Here is a 27653-nt window from a genome sequence, read left to right as displayed (position 1 = left end):
AGAGGGAGACACAGAATCCGAAGCAGGCTCCAGGCTCCAAGCTGTCAGCACAGAGCCCAATGCGGGTCTCAAACTCACAGACCACGAGATCATGACCTGAGCCGAAGTTGGACGCCCAACCGACTGAGCCACCCAGGCGCCCCAACAATCAGTTCATTTTTAATTTACTTTTCATTATTTGTAAAAAATAAACACTGGAATTTTAAATCTGATAAAGTAAATCTATAAATAATAACACTAATATTTAATCTGATCATCTTTTCTAAATACTTACATTACTTGCAAACTTTCTGCTGTTAAATTATTCCACATAATTTCATTTGCCTGAAGATTTTCATTTTCTTCTAGTAAGGAAATATCAAACTCAATTTCTTGCTCTTTAGCAGCTGTTGTTCTAATAAAACATACCAAATAATTTTGATCAATATGAATATACTACCATCTTAGTACACATCAAAGGCACAATATATAGTATCCAAAATTATGTTTACAAAGTAGAGCAAATACAAATAGAATAAATCAAATTAAACCCAGGCACCAAGATCTAGTCATGTAATTTCAGCCTTAATTTCCTCATTTGTAGAATATGGCTATTAACCTGTTCATTCATGGATTAAATACAGTTTTAAGCAATGATATAGTAACAACTGACAAATTTTTAAAGATAATTATACAGTGGCGCCTGGGTGGCTCAGTCAGTTAAGCGTCCAACTTAGGCTCAGGTCATGATCTCACGGTCCGTGAATTCAAACCCTGCGCCAGGCTCTGTGCTGACAGCTTGAAACCTGTTTCAGATTCTGTGTCTCCCTCTCTCTCTGCCCTTCCCCAGCTCACATTCTGTCTCTCTCTCTCTCTCTCAAAAATAAACATTAAAAAAATTTTAATAAAAATAATTATATACATTAGTTGTCATTGAGAAAGAACTTTTAAAATAGTTAGAAACAAATTAATCAGTAAATTCTATGTCCTAACAATAGAATATCTTATTTCATTAAATACTATATGGTAGAAAAAAATAATAACACAAATAATGAAAGAAGAGTGAAAATATTATACATACATACCTGTGAACATCTATGAAATTATTGTATTCTGTGCTAGGGTCTATCTGTTCAACTGACATTTTAATCTCTTTATGGACATTCACTATTTCCTCTGTAACAAGACTGGTTATCTGGCTGTATTCATCAAATATACCTTTTCTGAAAACAAAAATAAAATTTTACAACATTTTTAAGTTTTCAAGGGAAACACAGCCCAAAAGGAATTCAGAACAATAAACGTAAGAAATGTAACATCAATATTTACAGATGGTGGTTTCATACATCATCTTCTTTCATACACCTGAATGGTAAAGTAAAGGGATTATACAAAAGCACAGATTCACAATTTACATTTGATATACCATGATAATAGCAAACAATCTAGAATAAGGCATTACTTTTTCCAACATGTATTTGACATGCTCAAAATGTAAGGTCAGTGTTGATGAGTTTCTATATCTAGATGCTGTCGTAGAAATGTTCAATTCCATTACATGGAACTGTGGATCAATTCCTATCTCTTCAACGTTTCTTTCCAGTAGCTGCTACTTCCTCAAATGCCCTATCCCTTGGTTCTTCTCTTGCTCCTGGGCCTCTGCTCTTTTCTGTGTCTTAATTATAGAGTTTAACTGGTTCTGTACCTTCAATGACATCTTGAACTCTTCTCCTTCAGTAGTAAAAATGTCACATCTTACCTGCCTTCAGTAGTAAAACTGTCACAAAATATATTAGCTCTATGGGGCGCCTATGTGGTTCAGTTGGTTAAGCGTCGGACTTCGGTTCAGGTCATGATCTCATAGTCTGTGAGTTCCAGCCCTGCGTCAGGCTCTGTGCTGACAGTTTAGAGCCTGGAGCCTGCTTTGGATTCTGTGTGTGTCTCTCCTTCTGCCCCTCCCCTGATTATGTTCTGTCTCTGTCTCAAAAATAAATAAACATTAAAAAAAATTTTTTTTAATATATTAGCTGTATCTAATGAGTACAAAATAGGGTGGCAAAGATCTAATCTCCAACTTAAGAGTGCTATGCTGTAAAAATATACCCCCAGTCAAGAATGGCCTCAATAACAAGTGTGGACAAGCTTATGCTGCCTTTTCCCATATAAATATTAGGGGCATTGTTTGCTTTTCTTTTCCAAAAGCATCACTCATAAAAATTTATTACTTACAAAATTTCTCTTATTTAATATTCTCTCAATTATTTTATTGTAAATAGCCAAATATTGTTTGAGTTGAGAAAAAAAAAAGATTTAGTGTCGCTTGGGTGGCTCAGTTAAGCATCCAACTCTTGATTTCAGCTCAGGTCATGATCCCACAATTCATGAGTTCAAGCCCTGCCTGGCGCTCTGCAGTGACAGCACAGAGCTTGCTTGGGATTCTCTCTCTGTCCTTCTACCCACCTCCCCGCTCCCCCCCCCCCCCGCCACCTCTCTCTCAAAATAAATAAAAAAACTTTTTAAAAAAATGTCTGACTCTTTATTTTGGCTCAGGTTATGATCTCACCATTCCTACGATTGAGCCCCACATCAGGCTCACACTGACAGCTCGGGGCCTCCTTGGGATTCTCGCTGTCCTCTCTCTGCCTCTCTCTCTCCCTCTCTCTCTGCCCCTCCCCCCACTCACATGCTCTCTTAAAATAAATAATAAAACTTAAAAAAAAAAAAGATTTAAACTGTTTCAGGCAATGCTAGTTTGGAAGGATTACAGAAATCACCTGACAAAATTTAAAGAAAAAGGAGAGGCAGAGAAATTTAAAACAGACTTAGTAAATATCCCTGGGCTTATGACCACATTAAGTGAAAGTACTGAATAATATTAATGTAAATGAGCCTATCTAGATAACTCTCATAAAGCAATGCCATAATATGATATGGAGGTTATTATTAATATCTATCTTCAGACAAATGGAATTTTTAAAAAAAGAAGCCTCCTAACGTTACATCAATGTGACATGGAATTCAATTGCAGTGAAATCATCATGCTTGGATATTTTAAATGCTAGGTCTAAAATAATTGTTTAGAAGTTAAAGATAATATGCTATAGAAAACTACTATGTCTCTGAGGCGCCTGGGTGGCTCAGTCGGTTAAGCGTCCGACTTCAGCTCAGGTCATGATCTCACGGTTCGTGGGTTCGAGCCCCGCGTCGGGCTCTGTGCTGACAGCTTGGAGCCTGTTTCGGATTCTGTGTCTGCCTCCCTCTGCCCCTCCCCTGTTCATGCTCTGTCTCTCTCTGTCTCAAAAATAAATAAACGTTAAAAAAATTTTTTTTAAATAAAAAAGAAAAAAGAAAACTACTATGTCTCAAAAAATAGGAAACTACTGTCTCAAAAAGACATCTAGCGATGATGAAGATGCCATTATTGAGGATTCATGTGAAGAGTTTGAAATAATATTGATTCATGAGAGTAGGAAAGGAAGTATTTCTGAATCAACAATATTTAATTTAAATAGACATAACTAAATTTAGAAATTAAATATTTTAAGTAGACATTTTACTATTTTATCAATACCCTTCAAAGTTTACCTATTCAAGTCAACTAAAAATAATTTTTTTATCTTTTTACTGGGAAGATGGGAGATCACCTAATCCAGGTCAAAGGAGATGAACTCTACCAAACATGGCCTATCTTTTTCTGTTGTCTTGCATTGATGTCTATGGTAAACGTGTGCTCTTGACTTACTCGCCAGAATATACTGTTAGCTCCTTAAAGGCAAAAATTGTGGCCAATTCACAGGCAGCGTGCTTTGCACACAGTAGAAATTCAATAAACATTTGTTGATGTTAACTTCACATAATAAGTTGGCAAATAAACCTTCAAAAAATTCTTTCCTTTGATGGAGTCACAGAGTGTAATGCTAAGTGAAATAAGTCAGTCAGAGAAAGACAAATACCATATGATTTCACTCATGTGTGGAATTTAAAAACAAAACAAACAAACAAAACCAAGCAAAGGGCAAAAAGAGAGAGACAAACTCTGTCTAAAAGAAACAGACTTCAATTTGGAGAACAGACAGGTGGTTACCAGAGGGGAGGTGTGATGGGGGATGGGTAGAGTAAGTGATGGGGATTAAAGAGCACTGAGTTATGTAGAGAATTGTTGAGTTATGGCATTGTACACTGGAAACTAATATAACACTGTATGTTAAATATACTGGAATTAAAATTAAAAACTTAACAAAAAAAATTCTTTCCTTTGGACTTCTCAGGTGCTCAATATTTAAACACTCAATCCTCCGAAAATATTAACTTCTTAACACTTGTCAACTAATGAATTTTTTTTTCACCTAAATTTCCAGCTAATCGGAGTAGAACAAAAACATACAAAACAGAAGGACCATTCTTAGGGCTAGCCAGAAGGTTTAGGAGATGATAATAAACTGAAAGGAGACGAGAAGTGAAAATCAAGAAGGACTAAATTAAAACAGATGTGAAATACACACTGGGCTAAGTCAATAATGAAGTTCACAAAACACAGACACTTCTTTCCAAAAGCTTAACTAGGAGAAAAAATAATGTTAAAATCACTTCATGAAGGGACTTTATGCCAAATAGGAAATGTATCTTACAGTGCTTTTATCATTTCTTCTTGCATCTTTTGTAAGGAGTCCAGAAGCAAAGGAAGTGTGGTGTCATAATACTGATTCTGATGAAGCTGTGCCCCTTTCAATGCCAATACATACTGATTATGCAGCATATGAAGTTTCATTGTGGCTTTGTCGTATCGTTCCTTGGCCTTTTCGGTTTCTTTCCCTGAAGAAAATGTTGAAGAAAGTTAAAAGAGATAAAGATGTTTTATATTCACTATATGCAAACAGAGTGACCACTATTTTATATTATTTCATACATTTTAGGAGTAATCGACAAAATTTTATTGAGCATAATACTACATACCCAGCTCTATACAAAGTACTGCTTATTTGTCAGTATTTTGCACACAGGCTGCTATGAAGGAGACATATATTACAGTAAATGTTTGATGAATGAAAGTTAATGTACAATTTTTTATGAAATTACACAGAAAAATGATCTTTCTTATCTTCAAGAAGCTTACACAAATTGGAACAACAAATGTACATGAAACAGTGTAACCAAGAAAACAACAAAGTTTGTAAACAATGTTAAATTTTGAGGTCTGTGCTTGAGGTTTCAATAAAGACAAGGGGAGTCAGAGGTGGCTATGTAGAAAAAACAAACCTTAAAAGGTGGGGCATGTGCAGGAAGGTATAAGAAAGAATGGATAATAATAATTCCTTCCTCTCATCTTCCCTTTCCACCTTTCTTCCTTTCATTTAATGAATATTATCCACTGATCACCACCAAAAACTGTGCTAAACACTGGGAATTCAGTACCTAGCAAAACAGAGTCCTCAACATATAGCCGCTGGTGAATTGGAATACTGAGTGAAAACGGGGAGAGAATAAGCAAAATTACATAGGCAAGCAAAGAAATAAGCTCACAGAGTAAGTATTAACGGAGTGAAGGAAATATGTCTGTATAAGTAGAGCAGTTTTAGGTTGTGAATGACTTGAAAGCAGAGAAATTTAAACTCGATACAGGAAAAGTCCAGGAGATATTGATAATATTATGAACTAATACTTTTTGTGGTACCTTTATTAAAATAATTCAGAAAATATTCACAGAGTGACAACATAAACAACTATATAAATAAATGAAAAAAAATTTAATGCTTATTTATTTTTGAGAGAGAAAAAGAGAAAGGGAGTATGAGTAGGGGATAGGGCAGAGAGAGAGGGAGACACAGAATCTGAAGCAGGCTCCAGGATCCAAGCCATCAGCACAAAGCCTGACGCGGGGCTCAAACTCACAAACTGCAAGATCATCACCTGAGCTGAAGTCAGATGCTTAACTGACTGATGCACCCAGGAGCCCCTAAATAAATGAAATTTTTAAGCAGATCTTCAATTTTCAATGTAAACCAAGCAAATATTTTTATCAATTAGATGTAGGGAATAAACTTTTCAAAATATTTATTATGTTGAGAATTTTATTTTAAAAGTTTATTAATTTCATTTCTGAGAGAGAGGGAGAGAACGAGCAATCAGAGGAGGGGCAGAGAGAGACAGGGACAGAGAGAATCCCAAGTAGTGTTGTGCTGTCAGTATAGAGCATGACACCATGCTTGAACCCACGAACCGTGAGATCATGACCTGAACTAAAATAGAGAGTCAGATGTTTAACCAACTGAGCCACCCAGGCACCCCTATGTTGAGAATTTTTGACGCCACAGGCTCTCCTCTGCTGCCACTCTGCATAAGTTCAGCACCCATCTAAGTATTCCCTATAGGTAGGAGTCTGAAAAGCATTCCCTGTTGAAGAATGTGTCCAGCTAAGAACCAAAAGCAGAGTAAAGACAGTGTTATTGTGAAGAGAGGAGACCTCAGACCCTCAGACATGCACAGGCAAGGCAATAGAATGAGAACAGTTTGCTTGCCTTTCTCATCTCCCCTCCAGTTCTCAGACAAAGAAACTGCATCTAGCAGATGGAAAAGAAAATCTTTCCAGCATACTGGTAAGTCCCTGCTACCAACAAATTCTAGTGGTTCCAAGTACCAGAACCACCACTGACTTCCAGGGAGCTGCACAGAATTATTTTACAGAGCATAATTCTCTAGCCATAGCCCATCAGCTGGTTCCTGCATATGGGGACATTATTAACTTCCTAAGTTATTTGCAAATTGCTACCTTAGAAAGCCTATTTTACTTTATAACATAAAGAACTTCTCAAGGAGAAAATATTTTAATCACCAGAGTATCTTTCCTAGCCCTTCTATCTAGAAGGGCTGCTATCTAGAAACAGGTTCTAACATCAGGTGGATGGAAACAAATATATTAATTTAGTTCTGATCTGAAGGGATCAGAAAAAATAACATGAGCCACTAAAGAAATGGATATTCTCACTTTTGGACTACAATTCACAGGATAATATATTTTATTTCATGAGCCAATTATCATATACATTTTTAAATGTATAATTAAAATAAATTCATGAAATAACTCTTCCCCTTCCTATGAAGGATACCCTGTTATTTTAAAAAGTTCTGTTTTATTTGAATTTTTAATTCTTTTAAATCTTCATTGAGAACCCAATATATTTTTTTTGCCTCAGTTACCCTACAGAAATTTTAAGTCATTCTGTATAGCACTAGGGATAATTTTTTTAACTTAGTAATTACCAAATTACCTCAGTAATACTAATCATGAATGATATTTTAAGGTCCTCAGTAACACATTCTCCTACATGTTCAATTAATATAATAGTTTTTTTCCACAGAATAATATATTTATTTACCCACAAATAATGCTATTTGGCATCCTTCTTACAAAAATACATTTCAAAAAATGTCCCCAAGAGTCCATGCAGTTTACATATCTATGGCCAGCCTCAGAGCCTCCGTCAAAAATAACAATCCCTTTATCTCCCTATCCACACTAGTCAGGATGAGACTCCTATATGAAGCTAATACTCAAAAGCCAAAGTGCATACCCAACCAAATCAGAATCCATTTTTTGGCTGGAGGGTAAATCGCATTAATGTCTGAATGAGAGTGAAAACTCGACAAACACCTGCTGCAGAAGCTGCCAGAGCAGCCCTTTCCAAGGCCCTTTTATTTTCTTTTTTTAATTTCATTAATCATTTTTAAGCTAGTTTAAATATATGTTACTTAAAGTTCAGCAAATTCTGACAGAAATTCCAATGGTCATATACAATTAGGCAGACAAATTGATTCAAAGTAATAAAGAAATTTTCTAGAGTCTACGTGTTGATAATAAGAAAATAAGGCAAGCATCTACCAGGCAAGACTATTTAAGTACTGTATTCTAATTTGTTAATTGTTATTGTAAATTCACAAAGTATAACTACATAGTAAATTCCATATTTTAAATCATTTTTTAAATATTACTTTTTATATGAACTCTATTATTCCTAATTAATTTCTTGGATTTTTAGTACAACTTCAGGAGTCAAGCTCTCCACACAAACATTTTCATGGAGACATTTAAACCACCCATCTGTCCTCCTATCTGCACAGATTTTTTAAACTGCAAAATACCCATCTGTCTTTCTAGATGGTGAAAAGTGATGCACTAAATGTGTAACGCTCAGCTAAGATTTTATAATCTAAAGTCTTATTAGAAAAGTTAAGAATTTCTTTTTTTTTCTTTATCATACCCAGTATATGACAAACGATCTGAAGACTATTATAACCATATCAAAATATCAACAGCTTATAAGTGGTAATTAACACAATTTATGAAAAAAATTAAATGCCTTTGAAAATATCCAAGGCAGAATTTATTACATTAAAATACTACTACTAATAATAAAGAGCTTTGGGTTTAATACGAGCTTAATAAGAGCTTTGGGCTTAAAACTGAATTTGAGGGCGTGTTTTAGCAGGTTTTTGGTTTGTTTGCTTTTGTACTCTACAGCTCACATACACTTATGCATTTGGTTATCTGATGTACTTGTGCATGTGCGTGATCGATCAATCGACACCCTCCCTCCCCTGTAGAAAGCTCCAAGAACATGTTCACTTGCTATGATTTCAAAAGGGATTTTATTATAGTTTTTCCTGATTTACTTTAAAATAATTATTTAGGTCCCATACAAACTATATAAGTAAATTCAAGAAATAGTAATACCTTGTGAAAACCAAAGTCACAAATAAAATATTTTCTGTTCCATTCACGTAATGAAACATGTGGCAAAAAACCCTAACACAATTCTCGCCACATCACTTCTTGGTGCAGAATATTTCACATCATTATTACTCTTTCTTAACTTTTAAATAACATTTGAGCCTAAAATTAATATGAAGTATGCAGATTAAGTAAATTCTTATTGACAGACACAGAATTATACCTCTGTTGCCATATGACTTTTTTTCTTTTTTAATGAAGAGAGGCATTCAAGCAGGGCATGGAGTTGTCCCATGTGTCAATTAACAGGCAGGAAAACATCTAATTTTTCCTCCTGCACATAATGAATTTCACAAAGAGATTGTATTATAATTCTTTTGTCACCACTTGTTGACAAATCTGTTTAATGTTTGTAATAACAGAGTGTATACACAATATGCCATGCCATAAACAATATTATGAAGCTAGCAAAACTCAATTATGTAAGTTTGACATTTACAAGAGACAGGCAAGACTACTCATTCAGCTAGTCTAGAAAGTCGAGTATTTTTTATTATAAACTTCAGAAGTGTTTGCCATTTGCTAAATATTATGGTGGAAAGCCTCCTGATAATAAATGAGAAGTGATTATTTTCAAAAAGCAAAATGAATGCACATAGACTCTGCTTTGATTTGGATAACTAAACGTTCTACCATCTTACATTTTTCTTTCCTGTCAAACCTTTCCTCCTCAACTATATAATTTCTACTTCTTGCTCTGAGAAAGAAGAAAATGAGCAAGAATTCATCCTAACTTATAAGTTATTTGGGCCAAATGTCCACATATGTTTTTTCACATGCAAGTTAAAATTCAAGTATGACATGTGGGAACAATGAATGAGTTACCCATTTTATTCCATGCTGTTCAGACAAAAGCAAAGTTAAGAAGTCATTTTTTGTCTCAGCTTCTCCTTTGATTAGTTTTGCAACCCAAGCAAGTCATATAATCTAAATTTGAGCTTCTAATTTCTAATCCTGGGAGTTAAATTATCTGCCTTTTCCAATTCACTGGGTAGTGATGAAGAATGAATGGCAAAAAAATTGTCAAAATACAACAGCAAAGGCTAAGGAGGGCATAGAATTTGGAGAGCTGAAAAAACCTTTTGATTATATGCTCCTATAAAGCATTAAAAAATACAATAGATATATAGGTATATATATATATATATATACACACACACATACTGTGCTACTTTTAATAAATTGCCTGGTATAATAAAAATTGATATATCAATCAAGAAATATTTACTGGGCATGTGTTATAGACTCTAAACTGTTCAAGGAACTAAAACAGTGATATTTTATTTAAAAATTCAACAAAATACCTTTAAAGAGAAAACTGTGAAATATCGTTTCCTTGCATATAATGATTGCTAGATTCAACTGACCAACAATCGCTTAATAACCTATAAATTGAATATACCATGCTCAAATCTATATTCTATAATGTAACAAATCTTTGAAGGGGAGGATTCTGTGTAGCTGGGATGAAGTAAAAGCATAATTCTGAATTTCCTACATAGTATCTGAATATTTAATAAAGCACAAAAAGAAAAATAAATAAACCCTCATCCTCAGCATAGTAGGCAGTGAATGTACAAATTTTAAATCGTCTGTGAGTGGAGGGGCAGCTGGGTGGCTCAGTCCGTTAAGTGTCCAACTCTTGAATTTAGCTCAGCTCATGACCTCCTGGTTCGGTTTGTGAGATCGAGGCTGGCATCACCTGTCAGTGCAGAAACGGCTAGGGATTCTGTCTCTCTCTCTCTCAAAATAAATAAATAAACATTTTAAAAAAAATTATCTCTGAGTGTAAAATTAAACACCAAATCACTGCAAAAGATCTCTCACCCTCCCACTGCAAGACTTCATGGATGCCAAGGGCTGTTCTGAAAACAAGAAAAATGAACTAAAGAGAGAAGAGAAAAGGTAGCAGTATGCTTAAGACTTGTCTAAAATCACCATCAGAAAAAGCAAGTTCATTCTATATGTGAAAATACTGGAAACATAATGCTAGATCACAGAACTGACTACAAGAAAGGGAACTAAAAGTATATGTGAAAGGCATGAGAAACAGTCTTAGAAAGGTAACACTTCAGAGGGAGAAATGGTTAAAATGAAGGAACTTGGGAAACCATGAAGGAACAAAACAAAGCAAGTGAGGAAAAAAATCCTGTAGGAAAAAAAAAGAATATAAAAATATATATAAAAAAAGGACACATCAGTCTTTGTCAAGAGCATGAAGGGTACAAGATTTTATTCTACTTGCAAGCTAACAAATTAGCCTGCCTCAACTTTATGAAGATGGGCAGAAGACATAAGTTCTGAGACAGAAACAAAGGACAGTTTATTTCTCAAAGCAGTATCAGTAGCTAGAGTATCATCATCCATTGGTTGGGGGGAAACACATTAAACAGAATAAAATGACAACCAACAAACTAGTAAAAAATATGTGTACCACAAATAACAGATAAGGGGATAATCATTGTAATCTACTTAAAAATTCTTAAAATTTGGGACACCTGGGTAGTTCAGTTGGTTAAGCATCCAACTCTTGATTTCTGCTCAGGTCATGAACTCATGACCTGAGAGAAATAATTATAGAAGATAATAGTTATCTAAGTATATAATTTTATACAGTACTGACTTTTGGAACCATTAATGTTAAACCATTAATGAGACAGATAAGCAAAAAACAAGAATAGGAGAGGACAAAACAACTTATAATGGGATACAACAGATACAAATGAACCAAACTATTTCCCGTGAATAATGCAATCACACCAAAAGGAGTGGGGAAGAAAAGAATTAATCTAAGAAACTTTGGCAAACAATATTTGATTACAATGAAAGACTAAAGACAAAAAGAGCTCTAAAGAAACCATGAATTGTAGTTTCTTTAAGAGGCATGCGTTAACAATTCTGAAATGATTTTCTGTTATTTTAGGATTGAACAAGTAAGTAAACAGAGTGTGAATAAAAGAAGCCAGGTTTCCCACTGTCAGAGAAAGAAGTTGCAAATACATAAATATGAAAACACCAAATGAACACAAGGCATTGGACTAGAATTGAAAGTCTCAATATAAACTCTTTAGTTTTAATATAGACAGATCAACAGATATAGAAATAAGCACTGATACATTTGTGTTTCTTATTTCTTATCTCTGTGCATTGAGAGGACCTAGAACAAAGATACCCTCATGACAATGAGCACACCCAGTGCCCAAATAATGGTTTCTAAATACTAAATGGAAAACCACTAAAAGAAACTATGGTTCCTTAAAATAATGGAGCAGGATCCAGAGCATGAAAAGTAAAAGATGAGTCAGAAAATAAAGGATGAATAACAAGAACACATCAAAAGGACAGAGGGGCCATTGTAAGCTTCTCTCTCACATACAGAGAAAGAAATAAATAAAATGTGGTGAAATATTAATATTTGGGGAGTATGAGTGAAGGTATTCTTTGTATCCTTCTTTTAATAGATATGTAAGTCTGAAATTATGTCAAAATAAAAGTTAAAAATCAAAAGCTGTGAAAATCTGATCAAAAGTCAAAAGTATCTGAATATTCATTAAATCTAAAAATATGGAGTTATTTAGTCTAGAGATCAAATATCTCAATGATTTGTTCTTTAAATATCAAAACACTTACTTCCTAAAATAAAAAAGAAAACTTGGTTTCAATATGTATGTTCCAAAGCAGGTATGTTTCCACTATGAGGATTATTAATACATAAACACAGCCAGAATGAAAACAAAACAAAATAAAAGAAAACAAAACCATCATTCTGCTTTATAAGATTAGTCAACTGTGTGGAATAACAACATTTCCAGCAAATTAAGGGCTTTCATCCTTTAAATCTTTATCCACATCCCATGGTGGTTTAGGTTCTGTGAGGGATAGGTAGTATTTTCCTAAAAGATGCTTGACAAAAAAAAATAAAACAAAGGCTCACAAAATAGTCATCATAATGTTAGGATATAATTATAGAGGAGGAAGTGTAGAGATCACCATTTACTTAGCATGAATAACCAAACAGTAACTGACCTCAAACTCTGAATAATGTACTATAATAATACACAAGGTTATCTAATAAGTTGATGAATACCTTTAAGTAAGTAAGTAGCTTAAAAGCTACAAGATATACATAAAATATATCTAGAAGAAACAAAGTATTAGTCATTTCTGAAGGAAAAAAAAAAAACAGGTAACAGGAGAAAAACTTTTCACTATATACTTACTGGCCTATATCTTATGATTTTGAATTTGGGAAGAGGAAGCCCAGGAACCCCCTTAAGAAAAGAAATTTCAAGACAACTTCAATAAGCTATAACCAATATATCTACCTACTTATCTGTATAAAGCTGTATGCTTGGCCTTCTCAGACTACTACTATGAATAAACGGCTCTGGCTCCTAGGTAAAACCAATCCATTCACTTGGGTACTGGATTCATCACCTCATAACTACTCAAGGACACTGCTACAGCCATTCTTCCTTCATTCTGCTACCTCATCAACTTTTCCTTTTCTCCCAGAGCATTCTCAACAACAAACAAGCAGTAGTTGCTCCTAATCTTTAAAAAAAGAAAACATCCTCCCTTGACTACTTTCAGTTACCTCCCTCTCTCTCCTTTACTGCCAAACTCCTGAAACGATTTGTCTGTACCAGGGATCTCCAGTTTCTTTTCTCACATTCTTTCTTAAACCCATCCCATTTAAGCTTTTCCCTCTACTGCAATATTGAAACTGCTCTTTTCGAAGTCTCCAATAACCTACACTTTACAATATCCAAATCACGGTCCTCATCTCATGTTTTAGTAGTACTTAACCAGGTTGATCTCTCGTTCTTCCTCAAAATCTTTTCCTTCCCCATTTGGCTTCCAGAATAATATGTTCTTTTGGTTTTCCTTTTATCTTGGTGTTCTTTATAATTTCTTCCTTATTTCTTGATGTTGGGATTCTTTTTTTCAATGTTTTTTTATATTTATTTTTGGGACAGAGAGAGACAGAGCATGAACGGGGGAGGGGCAGAGAGAGAGGGAGACACAGAATCGGAAACAGGCTCCAGGCTCTGAGCCATCAGCCCAGAGCCTGACGCGGGGCTCGAACTCACGGACCGCGAGATCGTGACCTGGCTGAAGTCGGACGCTTAACCGACTGCGCCACCCAGGCGCCCCTTGATGTTGGGATTCTTAATGTTGGGCTCAGTCTTAGGACCCTTCTCTTTTCTATCTTAATGAACACCCTTAGTAATGTCATCAAACGGCATGGCTTAAATACCAACTAACATTCAAGTTTATACTTTTACTCCAGACCTCTCCCAGGAATTCTCCATAGCTAGAGATTCAAGTACAAACTAGACATATCTAGTTAGATGTCTAAAAAGAATCTAAAAACTCCTGATCTTCAGCTCCAAATCTACTACTCCTATATTTTTCTCCACCTCAGTTAACCACCTTTCCAGTTGTTCAGGCCAAAAATCTTGAAATCATCCTTGACTTCTTTGTCTCACCCACTATATCCAATTCATCAGCAAATTCTTTAGGCTCTATCTTCAATACATATATACATTCATGGATTCCATATGTCTGAATTCACCTACTGCCTAAAATTATTTCTAATCCTCAAATCAATATACAAAATACTTTCCAGGCCAATCACAGATATACACATATCCAGAGCACAAGAGTCATTTGATACACATGTTCCCAAGAGAGGTCAAACAAGGCTATCTCTGTCTACCTTTTTGTTTCAGTTTCCATGCTGGAAGCTACCCATTCTGCAGTCTATTTAGTTTCACATTTATTGCATTTTTGTGCTTTTAGCTGATGATTTTGCTGTTTAAAATGGCCAAAAGTAATACTAAAGTGCTGTCAAGTATTCTTATGATTAAGAAGGCTACAATGTACTTTATAGAGAAAATAGGTATGGCAGATTGCTTTGTTTAGTCATGACATATAGCACTATTGGTTTGGAGTTCAATGTTAATGAATCAACAACATATATTAAAGAAGGTGTCTTTAAACAGACACATACATAAAACAGGATGATGTATTAAATCAGTCACCAAAAATGCTGTGACCTTGCTTATAGGAACTTAAACCCTAATGTTATGTCCACTAGGGGCAATGATTCAGTACTCAGCTAATGCTAATTTAGCATTCAGAGTGATTTCACAGAACACAACTACTGTAAATAACGAGAATCAACTGTATATCCAGAAACTGACCACTTCTCACCACCTCTGTCACTACCACCCCAGGTCCAGACCAGCATAAAACCTTGCCTGGATTTCTCCAATAGCCTGGAAATGATCTCCTTACTTCCATCCCCCTCCACCTCTCAGAGGAGTTGCAACAAGGATGCCAAATTATACTATTAAAATATTAGTCAATTGGGGCGCCTGGGTGGCGCAGTCGGTTGAGCGTCCGACTTCAGCCAGGTCACGATCTCGCGGTCCGGGAGTTCGAGCCCCGCGTCGGGCTCTGGGCTGATGGCTCAGAGCCTGGAGCCTGTTTCCGATTCTGTGTCTCCCTCTCTCTCTGCCCCTCCCCCGTTCATGCTCTGTCTCTCTCTGTCCCAAAGATAAATGAACGTTGAAAAAAAAAAAAAAAAAAAAAATTAGTCAATTCCTGTCATTCTTCTACTCAAAACCCACCATGGTTTCCAATTTTACTTAGAGTAGAAGCCAAAGTGCTTTAAGATAATGACCAAAATCCTAATATAATTTGTGCCTCCTTCGCCACTCACCATCACTCTTCCTCTCTGATTTCAGCTCTTTCCTTTATCGCTCCACCAGTTGCAGACACACAGGCATTTGCACTACTCCTCAAATATTCTAGACATGATCCCCTCCCGGTGAATTAGCTTTGGCTATTCCCTCTACCTGGAGTACTCTCTGTCTCAGATAACCATACATTTCACTTCCTCACTTCCTTCATTCTTCATTTAAATGTCTCTTTCTCCATGAGGCTTGAGCTGATCATTCTCCCAACATCCTATCCACCTGCTGTGTTTCATTTTTATCCATGGTACTTATCACCATCTAACATACTATATGTTTCACTTATTTGTTGTGTTAATTAGCTATCTTCTTCTCTAAAATGTAAGCCTGACAGAGGCAGGAATTTTTGTACGGTTTGTTATCTACAGTATCCCTAGTACAAATAACAGTGCCTGGCACATAAAAAGAAAATGCATAAATTGATATAGTTTTTATTATTAAAAAATAAATTTAAGCTTAAATAAAATTTTTTAAAAAGCTAAAAGTTACAGAAAGATTACAATTTTATCTTCTGCATCTGTTTATATCATCTTTCTAGTAATCAAGTCCAAAACTAATATTGTTAAGGAGCTCACCTATAAAATATAGAGGAAAATCAGCAAAAGGATATAGTTTCTCTTAATCTCTTTGTATATGAAACTTAGCTTTGTTTATTTAATAAAACTAAGAAAAATAGGGACAAATCAAATTATTGTGCTTTAATTTTATTTTCATTTTAGGAAGTTATCTCTAGAATATAAATGAATCATGTGACATATTCCATCCCACATAATATTTCAGCACCTAATGAGAATATTATAACTGTCACTCCAATTTCTGCAACTTTAACCCAATGCAAATTAGATTAACAACAAAGAGTGTCATTACTCTTTATGACCTTATAAAGTTCCTATCATATTAAGCTCCATTCAGTGAAAAGCATTCATGCCATATGTTAGCTGCTGATATATCATGTACTAATAAGTAGGTCAAAAAAAAAGGCGGGGGGAGGGAAAGCCACATCAACAGAAATGATGATCGAAAAATATATCTTGAACTTATTAGCTTTGGTCTTTAGCAAGTCCTATATCCAAAAAGCATTTCTCCTTATGTTGAACTGAGACGTAAATTTGAATTTCAGAATATTTGTCTAGGGGACCTCCACATTTCATGCATACATGATTCTGGTTTTTAAAAACTCCAAGGTTTAGAGATTATTGAATAGGAAGGCCATTCTTGTTGGACTAAAAATGAGAAAATCAACTAAAAGAGCCTTCAAAAAGTTTTACTCATTTTTTTAAATTTGGATTTATTTAAACATAAATTTAACCATCTGTCTCAAATCTGGACTCGTTTCAAACTGGTTTTCACAATTAAAGTACTCTAAAGAGACAACTCAATGGATCTAATCAATTTTAATTGGCTATAAAATACCACAGAACTATTCATAATGCATGAAGAGGCAATTTAAGAAAATCTACTTCCCAATTACAGAAAAATTTACTTTTGAATGAGACTTCTAGCAAACTCCCCACAGTTCTAGCAGTAGGTATCTTCTTATTCTGTCTGCATAGGTTAAGTGAGGGCCTGTACATAATCAGGGAGTTTACAAATCTCTTAGCACTCTGTTTTGTTTCCCATAAAGAAATAAAATTTGAAAGAGAGTTTGTTTCCCTACTCTTGTTATATAAGTGGGTGGAGAGAGCTCCTTTTAAACTTCTCTAGACTATTATAAGCATTTGTAACGTGGAGTAGCTCATCCTGTTTCTTTTTCCTGAAATATGACGTGTGATAAAGCAAAAGCATTCAGAATTCTACTCATATAAGAGTAACCTTGGGGCGCCTGGGTGGCGCAGTCGGTTAAGCGTCCGACTTCAGCCAGGTCACGATCTCGCGGTCTGTGAGTTCGAGCCCCGCGTCAGGCTCTGGGCTGATGGCTCGGAGCCTGGAGCCTGTTTCCGATTCTGTGTCTCCCTCTCTCTCTGCACCTCCCCCATTCATGCTCTGTCTCTCTCTGTCCCAAAAATAAATAATAAAACGTTGAAAAAAAAATGTTTAAAAAAAAAGAGTAACCTCCGCAAATGTTATTGTGGGTATTTTGAGTCTTGGTAAATATAAAACCCCAACATAACTGTAGTCACACAGAATCAATTAAATAGGCTATATCAGAATACATAACTATGACAGTTATTTTGAACAGGTTTTCTGACACTTCAGTGTATCTTCAAGCAAACTATAAAACTTCAAAGCAAAAACTGTATTTAAATTCACTTCATCAATACCATATGGTTCAACTCTTAAAAAAATACATTTTAACTCTAAAAAAATACTACATGGCATATGAACAAGGGACTGAATGTAGGTTTATAGGTAAAGATTATGTATATTTTTTACAACATAAGCAAGTGGAAGATTATAGTAAGTTTTAAAAAAATCTGGGAATGAATAAACTCATAAAACTCTCAGAACAAATGAAGAAGGATGATGAAGTCCACTAAGACTCTAAACTCAGGTTAATGCGTTAAGTAGATACCTGCAAGTTTTAGGAAAAGACCCATTATCACAATTATTCAGGCATAATCTGCAACGCCTGAGATGAAAACTATATTACATGGGATTAAAGAAACATAGACATTGTAGGAAATAAGATGAGTGCACTTGTAAACAGAGCATAGAAACTAACCAAAATGAAACAGAAAGAAAAAAAAAAAGACAAGTGGGAAAAAAATGAAGTGTATCAGTAGGCTGTGAGACAACCACTAGCAGCCTAAGATCCATGCAGCAAGAGTCTGTAGCAGAGAACAGAGAGGGGGACACAGAAAATATACATGAAGAAATAATGGCTGAACGGTTTCCAAATCTGGTGAAAACTGTAAATTCTCAGATAAAACAGGCTCAAAAACCACAAGAAAAAGGGGCGCCTGGGTGGCGCAGTCGGTTAAGCGTCCGACTTCAGCCAGGTCACGATCTCGCGGTCCGTGAGTTCGAGCCCCACGTCAGGCTCTGGGCTGATGGCTCAGAGCCTGGAGCCTGTTTCCGATTCTGTGTCTCCCTCTCTCTCTGCCCCTCCCCCATTCATGCTCTGCCTCTCTCTGTCCCCAAAAAAATAAATAAACGTTGAAAAAAAAAAATTTTTAAAAAAAAACCACAAGAAAAAAAAAAAAAAACTACAGCAATGGACATCATGACCAAATTTCTTAAAACCAATGATAAAGAGTAGCTAAAAGCTACCAAAGGAAAATAAAATGTGTAGAGCAAAGATAAAGATTAGAATAGATTTCTCTATGACATAACATTAGCACATCTTTAAAGACCTAAAGAGGGGGAAAAAATGACAAAATAGAACTCTATATCCAACAAAGATATATTTCAAATACAAAGGTGAAATAAAAACTTTTTCAAGCATGTAAAACTGAAAGAATTTATTACTTACAGACTTACATTACAAGAAACATTAAAGTAGGTAATTCAGGCAAAAGTTAACTGACGCCAGATGGAATACAAAATGCTAGAAAAGATAACTACATAGATAAATATATTAAGTGTTCTGCTGTAGTTTTAAAAGTAACTATTGGGGGCGCCTGGGTGGCTCAGTCGGTTAAGCATCCGACTTCAGCTCAGGTCACGATCTCACGGTCCGTGAGTTCAAGCCCTGCATCGGGCTCGGGGCTGATGGCTCAGAGCCTGGAGCCTGCTTCAGATTCTGTGTCTCCCTCTCTCTCTGCCCCTCCCCTGTTCATGCTCTATCTCTCTCTGTCTCAAAAATAAATAAAAACGTTAAAAAAATTAAAAAAAATAACTATTTAAACAAAGAAACATTAACAAGGTAGTGTGGACTTTACAACGTACGCAAAAGTGGAATATATTACAACAATAGCACACAGACCGGAAGATGACACTATTGTAAGGGTTCCATGTTTAAAAGCAAAGTATTATAATATCAGTTGAAGATACTCTATGGTAAATTAAAGATAACACAATACAACAAAAAGTTATAGGTAATAAGACAACAAAATAGGAAAAAAAGGAATCAAGAAAATGTTCATCCAAAAGAAGGTAGATAAAATGAAAAGGAAAATAAAGAGTAAATGGAAGAAAAGAAAACAAAGAGCAAATGACATATTTAAACATAACAATATCAAAAGTCACATTAAGTATAGTTGAATAATCCCAGTTAAAAGGTAGACATTAACAAGCTAAAAAAGCATGACCTAACTATATGCTGCTTACAAGAAATGTAATTCAAAAATAAGGACTGAAACAGATTAAAGAATGAAAACCAGAAAGACCGTATAAACACTAAGCAAAGTAATGTGGGAATGGCTGTATTAATATGAGATACAATAGATAGCATGGCAAAGAATACTACCAGGGATAATAAAGATTATTTTATAATAATAAAGGGGTCATCAAGTGGATATAAGAATTATAAATGCTTAGTCACCTAATAACAGAGTTTCAAAATACATGAAAAAAAAAAAAACAAAAACAAAAACTGACAACTACAAGAAGAAATAGACTGACCGACAATTACAGGGGGAGATTTCAATTGCCCTCTCTCAAACATTAATATAACAAGTAGACAGAAGATCCATAACAACATAAAAAAATCAAAAAACACTATTAGCTAACTGAACCACGCTGACAATATAGATCACTCCAACCAACAGCAGCAGAATACACATTCTTATCAAGTGAAAATGAAGCATTTATGAAAACACACCAAACTGTGGGCCAGATAACAAGTACACATAAACTTAAAGAAATGAAGTCATAAAAAAATATTCTCAGATCAAAATGTAATTAAATTATAAATAAAAAATGTAAACATCTCTAGAAAAACGACAAAACTTTAGAAAACTAACTCACACACTTTTAAATAACCTACAGATCAAATTAAAAAACAAAAGGGACACTAGAAAGTATTTTGAACTCAATGAGAATGAAGACAGTGTATGAAAAATTGGGGAACTTTGCCAAAACAGTGCTTAGGGAAATTGAGAGCACAAAATGACTATATTACAAAACAGACAGTTCTCAAATCAATGACTTTAGCTTCCACATCAAGGACATTTAAAAAATGTTTTAAATGGTGCAAACTAAGCCTAAAACAAGCAGAAAGAAAGAAATAACAAAGATTAGAGCATAAGTCAATTAAATAGAAAGAAAAACAGAAGTAAAGCCAAAAGCTGATCTTTGGGAAGATTAATAAAATTGATACACTTCTAGCCAGAATGATTAGGAAAAAAAAAAAGGAGAGACATAAAATATCAATATCACCAATACCAAGAATGAGAAAGAAAATGTCAGCACAGATTCTATAAATTAAAAAGGTGAATAAGGAAAATTATTAACAATTTCATACCAATAAATTCACCAACTTAGATGAAATAGACATTTCCTTGAAGGATACAACCTACTAAAATTCAAACAAAAAGAACAGATAAACTAAATAGTCTATATCAATCAAAAAAATGAGCTTATAGTTTTAAAATCTTTGCAAAAAAAAGTAAAAAAATAGAAACAAGCAGACTCAGATGGCTTAAGTAAATTCGACATATATTTAAGAACCATTACCAACTGAACACAAATCTTTCTTAAAAAGTTAGAGGAGGTAACCATTCACAGAATAGAATTACCTTTATATTAAAATAAGACACAAATACAAGAAACAAAGATATAGATAAAAAATTATTTAAAAAAACTTAAGCCATATCCAACAATGTAAAAAATGATTATGCATCATAACAAAGAGGAGTTTATCACAGGAATGTGAGATTGATGTAATATTTGAAACATGTGAAAATCAATCAAAGTAATTCATATCAAACAAAAAGAAGAAAAAATATTTATCTCAATAGATACAAAGGAAGCATTTAACAAAATCCAACATCTACTCTAAAGCAGGAAGAGAGGGGCACCTGTGTGGTTCAGTCAGTTAAGCATCCGACTTCAGCTGAGGTCATGATCTCTTGATTTGTGGGTTCGAGTCCTGTGTCAGGCTCTGGGCTGACAGCTTGGAGCCTGGAGCCTGCTTTGGAGTCTGTGTCTCCTTCTTTCTCTGCCCCTCTCCCACTCGCATTCTCTCTCTCTCTCTTTCTCTCTCTCTCCCAAAAACAAACATTAAAAAATTTTTAGAAAGAAAGAAAGAAAGAAAGAAAAAGAAAGAGAAAGAAAGAAAGAAAGAAAGAAAGAAAGAAAGAAAGAAAGAAAGAAAAGAAAGAAAGAAAGAAAGAAAGAAAGAAAAAGAAAGAGAAGCAGGAAGATGAAAGGAACTTCAACCAGATGAAAAAGAATTTTGAAACTGTACCTAACTTAATACTTGATTTTGAAAGATTTTCCCTCTAAGTTGAGGAAAAAGACAAACATCTTTGCTCTTTCTACTTCTATTCAACATAATACTAGAGGTTCTAGTTAAGGCAATTAGACAAGAAAAAGAAAAGAAAAAAAAAGAAAGATATCCAGATTGGAAAGGAAAAGTAAAACTTTCTATAGTCATATACAATATGATCCTGTAAGAGTTCTTTTGTGAAGTCATTTACTTATACATTCACAAAATTGTTTTATGGTTAAACCTAAACAGGTGCTCAACCAAATTAAAGTATTCAGAACTTAATCCACAATAAGAAAGTAAAATCTGTATATTTTGCATTTAAGAACTCATTATTCTATGCTGCTATCAAGAAACATTCTGAATTACTAACTTCAACTCAACAGGCTAGCTAAAATTATTTTGGTTGTTCTCAGTTTATATGTTATAAATAATAATCAATAGACTAGTTTCAAATTAGTTGAAGTCAACCTAAGACAAATATTTGCTTTCTCAGCCCAGCCCAGAGCAAAACAAGTTTAAGAGTTAAGGTATATTACAAAAAATAATAATAATAATAATTAATTAAAATGCCACAGTCAAATTGCAAATGAGTGTAATATTTTACATTAAACAATATTAACTGATGTTCCTTTGGATATAAATTTTAATATTCAAAATTTAAAGTATTTTGTGTAATCTGCACAGCAGGGGTCAGGAATTTGGAATTTCAGCATTAACCTAGCCTTCCTGCTGATCTACTACTGCTAAACCTCCAGTTAGTTATAGTAACTGAGCCCTTTCTCAATCAACCGAACCCATTCTCAATCAAATCCAGAATATAACCCTTTTACTATAGGAATTATTTTCAGGCCTTGTTTCCCCCAAAGCCTTGTCTCCCCCAAAGCCTTGTCTTCTCTAGCTGGGAGCTAAGCGTCAAACTGGGGTTTTAAGACCCCCTAATATCTAAAGTAATGACTGGATGCTAGAGCCATACTGGGGGTATTCACTGCCACTGCCTAGCTGTCCCTAGGACCCATTTCAGAACTGCCCTGTTCTGGCCTATACAATGAACTAAAGTTCTGACATTAAGTCTGCAAATGTTGGAAGATTTGCCATCATATCATCCTTATAAAGAATAAATAACTTCACAAAAGAACCCCTATTTCCACGTTAAATATAAAAAGCAGTTTGATAACAGAAACAAAGTATTCAAAAATATAATTTTACACTTTTTCACATAAACAGGAGTATAAAGATAGTGTTGATTATAAAAAAAGAAATGTAATATGTCACATATCAAACACAATAATACAAGAAGTTATTTTTAAAATATGTATTCCACAGGATACAAGTTGATCAAATATTTGATAAAGAGCAATCAAATTCTTGAAAATAGGAAAATATTATCACTAATACCTTTAGAAGGAGAAATGTAAATAAGTTCACATATTTTAATTTCAGGAGATTCACCACGTAATATATTTCTTGGGATTAATTAAAACTACAGTGTTCAGGGGGTGCCTAGGTGGTTCAGTCAGTTAAGCATCTGACTTGGCTCAGATCATAATCTCACAGTTAGTGTGTTCAAGTCCCGCATCAGGCTCTGTGCTGACAGCTCAGAACCTGGAGTCTGGTTCAGATTCTGTGTCTCCCTCACTCTCTGCCCCTCCCCAGCTCACTCGCTCTCTCTCAAAACTAAACATTAAAATTTTTTTTTAAACTTAAAAAAAAAATGCAGACTTCAGGGGAGCCTGGGTGGTTCATTCAGTCGGTTGAGCAACCCACTCTTGATTCTGGCTTAGGTCATGATCTCATGGTTTGTGAGTCAGGCTCCATGCTGACAGTGCAGAGCCTGCTTAGGATTCTCTCTCTGCCCTTCCCCTGCTCACTTGCTCTGTCTCTCAAAATAAATAAACTTTATAAAAAACAAACAAAAAAACAGTCTTCCTATTATTAATACAACACTAAATGGTATTTTATCTAAATTAAAATAAAAAACAATAAAGAAAAATTACTATCTGTGGAAAATCTTCAATAGTATAAGTACTATGTATAAGAACTATTTAAAATTTTATTATGACATCAGAATTAGATTTCATTTTTTAAACCAAAATAAACTATATCATTACAAAGGAAAGACGTAAGAAAGGGAAGGAGGGAGAACCGCATGTTAAATCAGTACCTCTTTTAGTCTACTGGGATTAACAACATAAACATGGTGCTTCCATTGTGCAAGATACATTGAAATGTAGGAGCTATTTATTTCATTTACCTCCACAAAGTAAGAATATAATACACAAGCAAGAGCCCAAGAGAAATATGTTAGTAAAAAGAAAAAGAATTACTAATAAAGCTTATATTTAGACAGGAAGAATTTTTTTAAAAACCTCCAACTTTTATCATTAAAAAAAATCTAAATATGAAGACTGTTTACTCACATTTAAAGACTCATAATCATAAATGCTTATTTAAAACATAAATAATATGTTTCTCTTTCTATTTACTTCCAAAGCTTCTTATGAAAATGTTAGAGGAAATATATGCACATAAAATTAAGCTACGAAGGGGCGCCTGGGTGGCTCAGTCGGTTAAGTGTCTGACTTCAGTTCAGGCCATGATCTCACTGTCTTTGAGTTCGAGCCCCGCGTCAGGCTCTGTGCTGACAGCTCAGAGCCTGGAGCCTGCTTTGGATTCTGTGTCTCCCTCACTCTCTCTGCACCTCCCCCACTCATGCTCTGTCTCTCTCTCAAAACTAAAATAAAAACATTAAAAAAATTTTTTTAAGGTTAAAAAAAATTAAGCTATGAAGGCAAAATAATGCTATAAAATGGTCTGGCTGCTTTAGTGGCTTTTAAATACCATAGGCAAAAAGAGAGCTAAAAATGGTATCTTAACAAATACAACCTATTTTTCTTATTTACACTCAGTAATTAAACTTCTAAAGAGAAATTTTTAAATATTCCTTGCATTTTATTTACAAGTGCTACATAATTCCATTTAGTATGAACTACTAAAAAGTAAAAACTAATTTACATCATTTTTAAAAAAAGACAAAAAATAAAAATACATTAAACAGTTTGACAATTAGTCTATTTTGACACATTTTGATATTTTTTAAATGTGAATTGGTCTAAGTGGAATTATTCTGGTAATTTAAAGACAATCTTCAAATGATAAGAATAAAAATCACTAAAATAAACATTTTTCATAATTTTGCCATACCTTTAGCTAAAGCTTCTTTATATTTCTCTCGGGCAGAATTCATTTCTTTTATCAACTGTCTATAGCTGGACTTTAATTTTTCTAATTCTGTCTTTGTAACCTGTCAAAAAAAATGCAAAACAAATTTTAAATGATTAAATTTATATTTGTCAAGAACTTAAGTCCTAATATATTTTTATTGCTTATAGATCAGAGTTGCTCCTTAATATACATTATAGACAATATATTAAAAACTGGTTTAGAAATCAATGATAAATTCAACACCATATGAAAAAAGAAAAACGTCTCTTAAAAATAAAAGCAAATCAAGAAATAGTGCTGTCATCATCTAAAATTTAAAGACCAATAGATTAATATACTATGTATAAAATATTTTTTCTAAAAAATATTTATTTTAATATACAGAATAACTGAGTTGTTACAATTTACCAGTTCTAACATGAGTTTTTTGGTTTTTGTGTTTTGGGTTTTTCAGATATTGTAACATCACTTAAAATAAGATGTATCTAACAATCACTGTTGGCTACATAATAATCATGACAGTGGTCATTACATACATACATGAAATCTGTTATTCTATCTTTGGAAAGACTAAACAAATGCAGGTCCTTGATTCTGTACCCAAAAAACATTTAAAAGTCTGCTCTGTCTGAAATTAATATAGCTACTTCTACTTCCTTTTGATTAGGATTAGCATAGTATATCTTTCTCCATCCATTTACTATCAATCTATATGTGTCTTAATATCTAAAATGGGTTTATTGTAGACAACATATACTTGGGTCTTGTTTGTAAATCCACTCTGAAAATATCTTTCCCTTAATGGGCTCATTTAGACCAATGACCTTCAAAGTACTTATCCACATACTTGGATTAATAGGTACCATATTTGTTAGTTTCCTAATTGTTATCCTTGTTATTTGTTCCTATTTCTAACACTCTTTTTCTACTTTTCTGTGGTTTTAAGTGAGTATTTTATACAATTCCACCCTCTCTTATTTCTTAGTGTATCAGTTACATTTCTTTTTTAAATTTTTTTTAGTAAGTGCCCTAGAGTTCACAATATGTATTTATAACTAATACAAGCCTACTTTCAAAGACCACTATACCATTATACCACATTTCAAAGACCACTATACCACATAAGTATCTTACAGTAACAAAATAATCCTAATTCCTCCTTCCCATCTATCATTGCTGTCATTCATTTAACTTATATATAAGCATGCATAAACATATATCTATATATATATATATACACACACAAGATATATTCATGACTGCACATAATCAAATGTTGTTTTTACGATTTTCAATAAAGTGTTATGTGTTAGATTAATTAAGAGTGAGAAAAATAAATTTTTACTTTATCTTCACATTCCTTCCCCAGTGCTCTTCCTTTCATGATGTAGATCTGAGTTACTGACCTATATTATTTTCCTTCTCAGTCCACTGGATACAAATTTCCTCAATTTTTGTCTATCAAAGAAAGTCTTTATTTCATTTTTGAAGGATAATTTCACAGGGCATAGAATTCGAGGATAGTGGGTTTTTTCTCTCAACACTTAAATATTTCATTCTACTCCCTTCTTGCCTACTTAATTCTGAGGAGAAATCAGATGTAATTCTTATATGTCCTTCTATACGTTAAGGTGCTTTTGTACTCAGGCTGCTTTCAGGATTTTTTCTTTATCTTTGATTATCTATAGCTTGAAATCAACAAGGCTAGGGTGTAGTTTTTTGGTCATTTATTCTGTTTGGTGTTCTCTGAGCTTCCTAGAACTACTGTTTGGTGTCTGACATTAATTTGGACAGATTCTCAGTCATTATTATTTCAAATATTTCTTGTTCCTTTCTCTCTTTCTTCTCCTACAGGTATTCCATTATACATATGTTACACCTTTTGTAGCTGCCCCACAGTTCTTGGATATTCTGTTCCATTTTTTTTTTTTCAGTCTGTATTCTCTGCTTTCAGTTTTATAGAATGCTACTGATATATCCTCAACTTCAGAGATTATTTCCTCAATTGTGCCTAATCTCCTATTAAGCCCATCAAAGTCATTCTTCACTTCTGTTAAGGTATTTTAGATCTCTAGTATTTCTTTTTGGTTCTTTCCTAGGATTTCCAACTTTATGCTTACATCACCCATCTGCTCTTTCGTACTTACTTTATCCATTAGAGCCCTTAGCATATTATTCATAGTTGTTTTAAGTTCCTGGTCTGATATTTCCAACATCCCTGCTGCGTCTGGTTCTGATGCTTGTTCTGTCTCTTCCAATTCTGCATGTTTGGCTCTTGGTATGCCTTGTTATGTTTTCTTGATTGCCAGGCAGATTGTACCGAGCAAAAGGAACTGATTAAATAGGCCTTTACTAACGTGGTGATAAGCTGCCAGAAAAAGGGAAAGTATTTTATACCCTATGATTAGGTCTCAGTCTTTTACTGAGCCTATACCTCTGGCTATGAACTTCACATGTGTTCCTCAGCTCACTAGCCCACTCTCCACTCAGAGTGGACAGGAGTTATGAATCCCCCTTGCCCCAGATTAATTAGGTTACAGGCAAACAGTTTCTCCTAAGCGCAGACTTTATTAAGAACAGAATGCTTTGG

At 34.2% G+C, this 27653-nt stretch overlaps 1 protein-coding gene across 5 annotated transcripts in view; it reads right to left on the bottom strand.

The window, feature by feature from the left end:
• Positions 1-27653, bottom strand: part of FER (FER tyrosine kinase) — a 447367-nt gene that overhangs the window by 346959 nt on the left and 72755 nt on the right. For 4 of the 5 annotated variants that reach the window (XM_045500490.1, XM_045500514.1, XM_045500498.1 and 1 more), the window contains 4 exons: positions 25043-25142; positions 4608-4791; positions 1065-1202; positions 275-394 (listed from right to left, as the gene is read on the bottom strand). In XM_045500490.1, the coding sequence (XP_045356446.1) occupies positions 275-394; positions 1065-1202; positions 4608-4791; positions 25043-25142 (542 nt within the window). Of the gene's footprint in view, positions 1-274; positions 395-1064; positions 1203-1684; positions 1811-4607; positions 4792-25042; positions 25143-27653 lie in introns of those variants that run through there. The other variant, XM_045500522.1, reaches the window with a different exon arrangement.

This window comes from Leopardus geoffroyi, chromosome A1 (genome assembly GCF_018350155.1).
Source record: "Leopardus geoffroyi isolate Oge1 chromosome A1, O.geoffroyi_Oge1_pat1.0, whole genome shotgun sequence".
NCBI classification, from domain to species: Eukaryota; Metazoa; Chordata; class Mammalia; order Carnivora; family Felidae; genus Leopardus; species Leopardus geoffroyi.
Note: the sequence above shows the minus strand (reverse complement) of the source record. Positions and strands in the feature narration are given on the sequence as shown.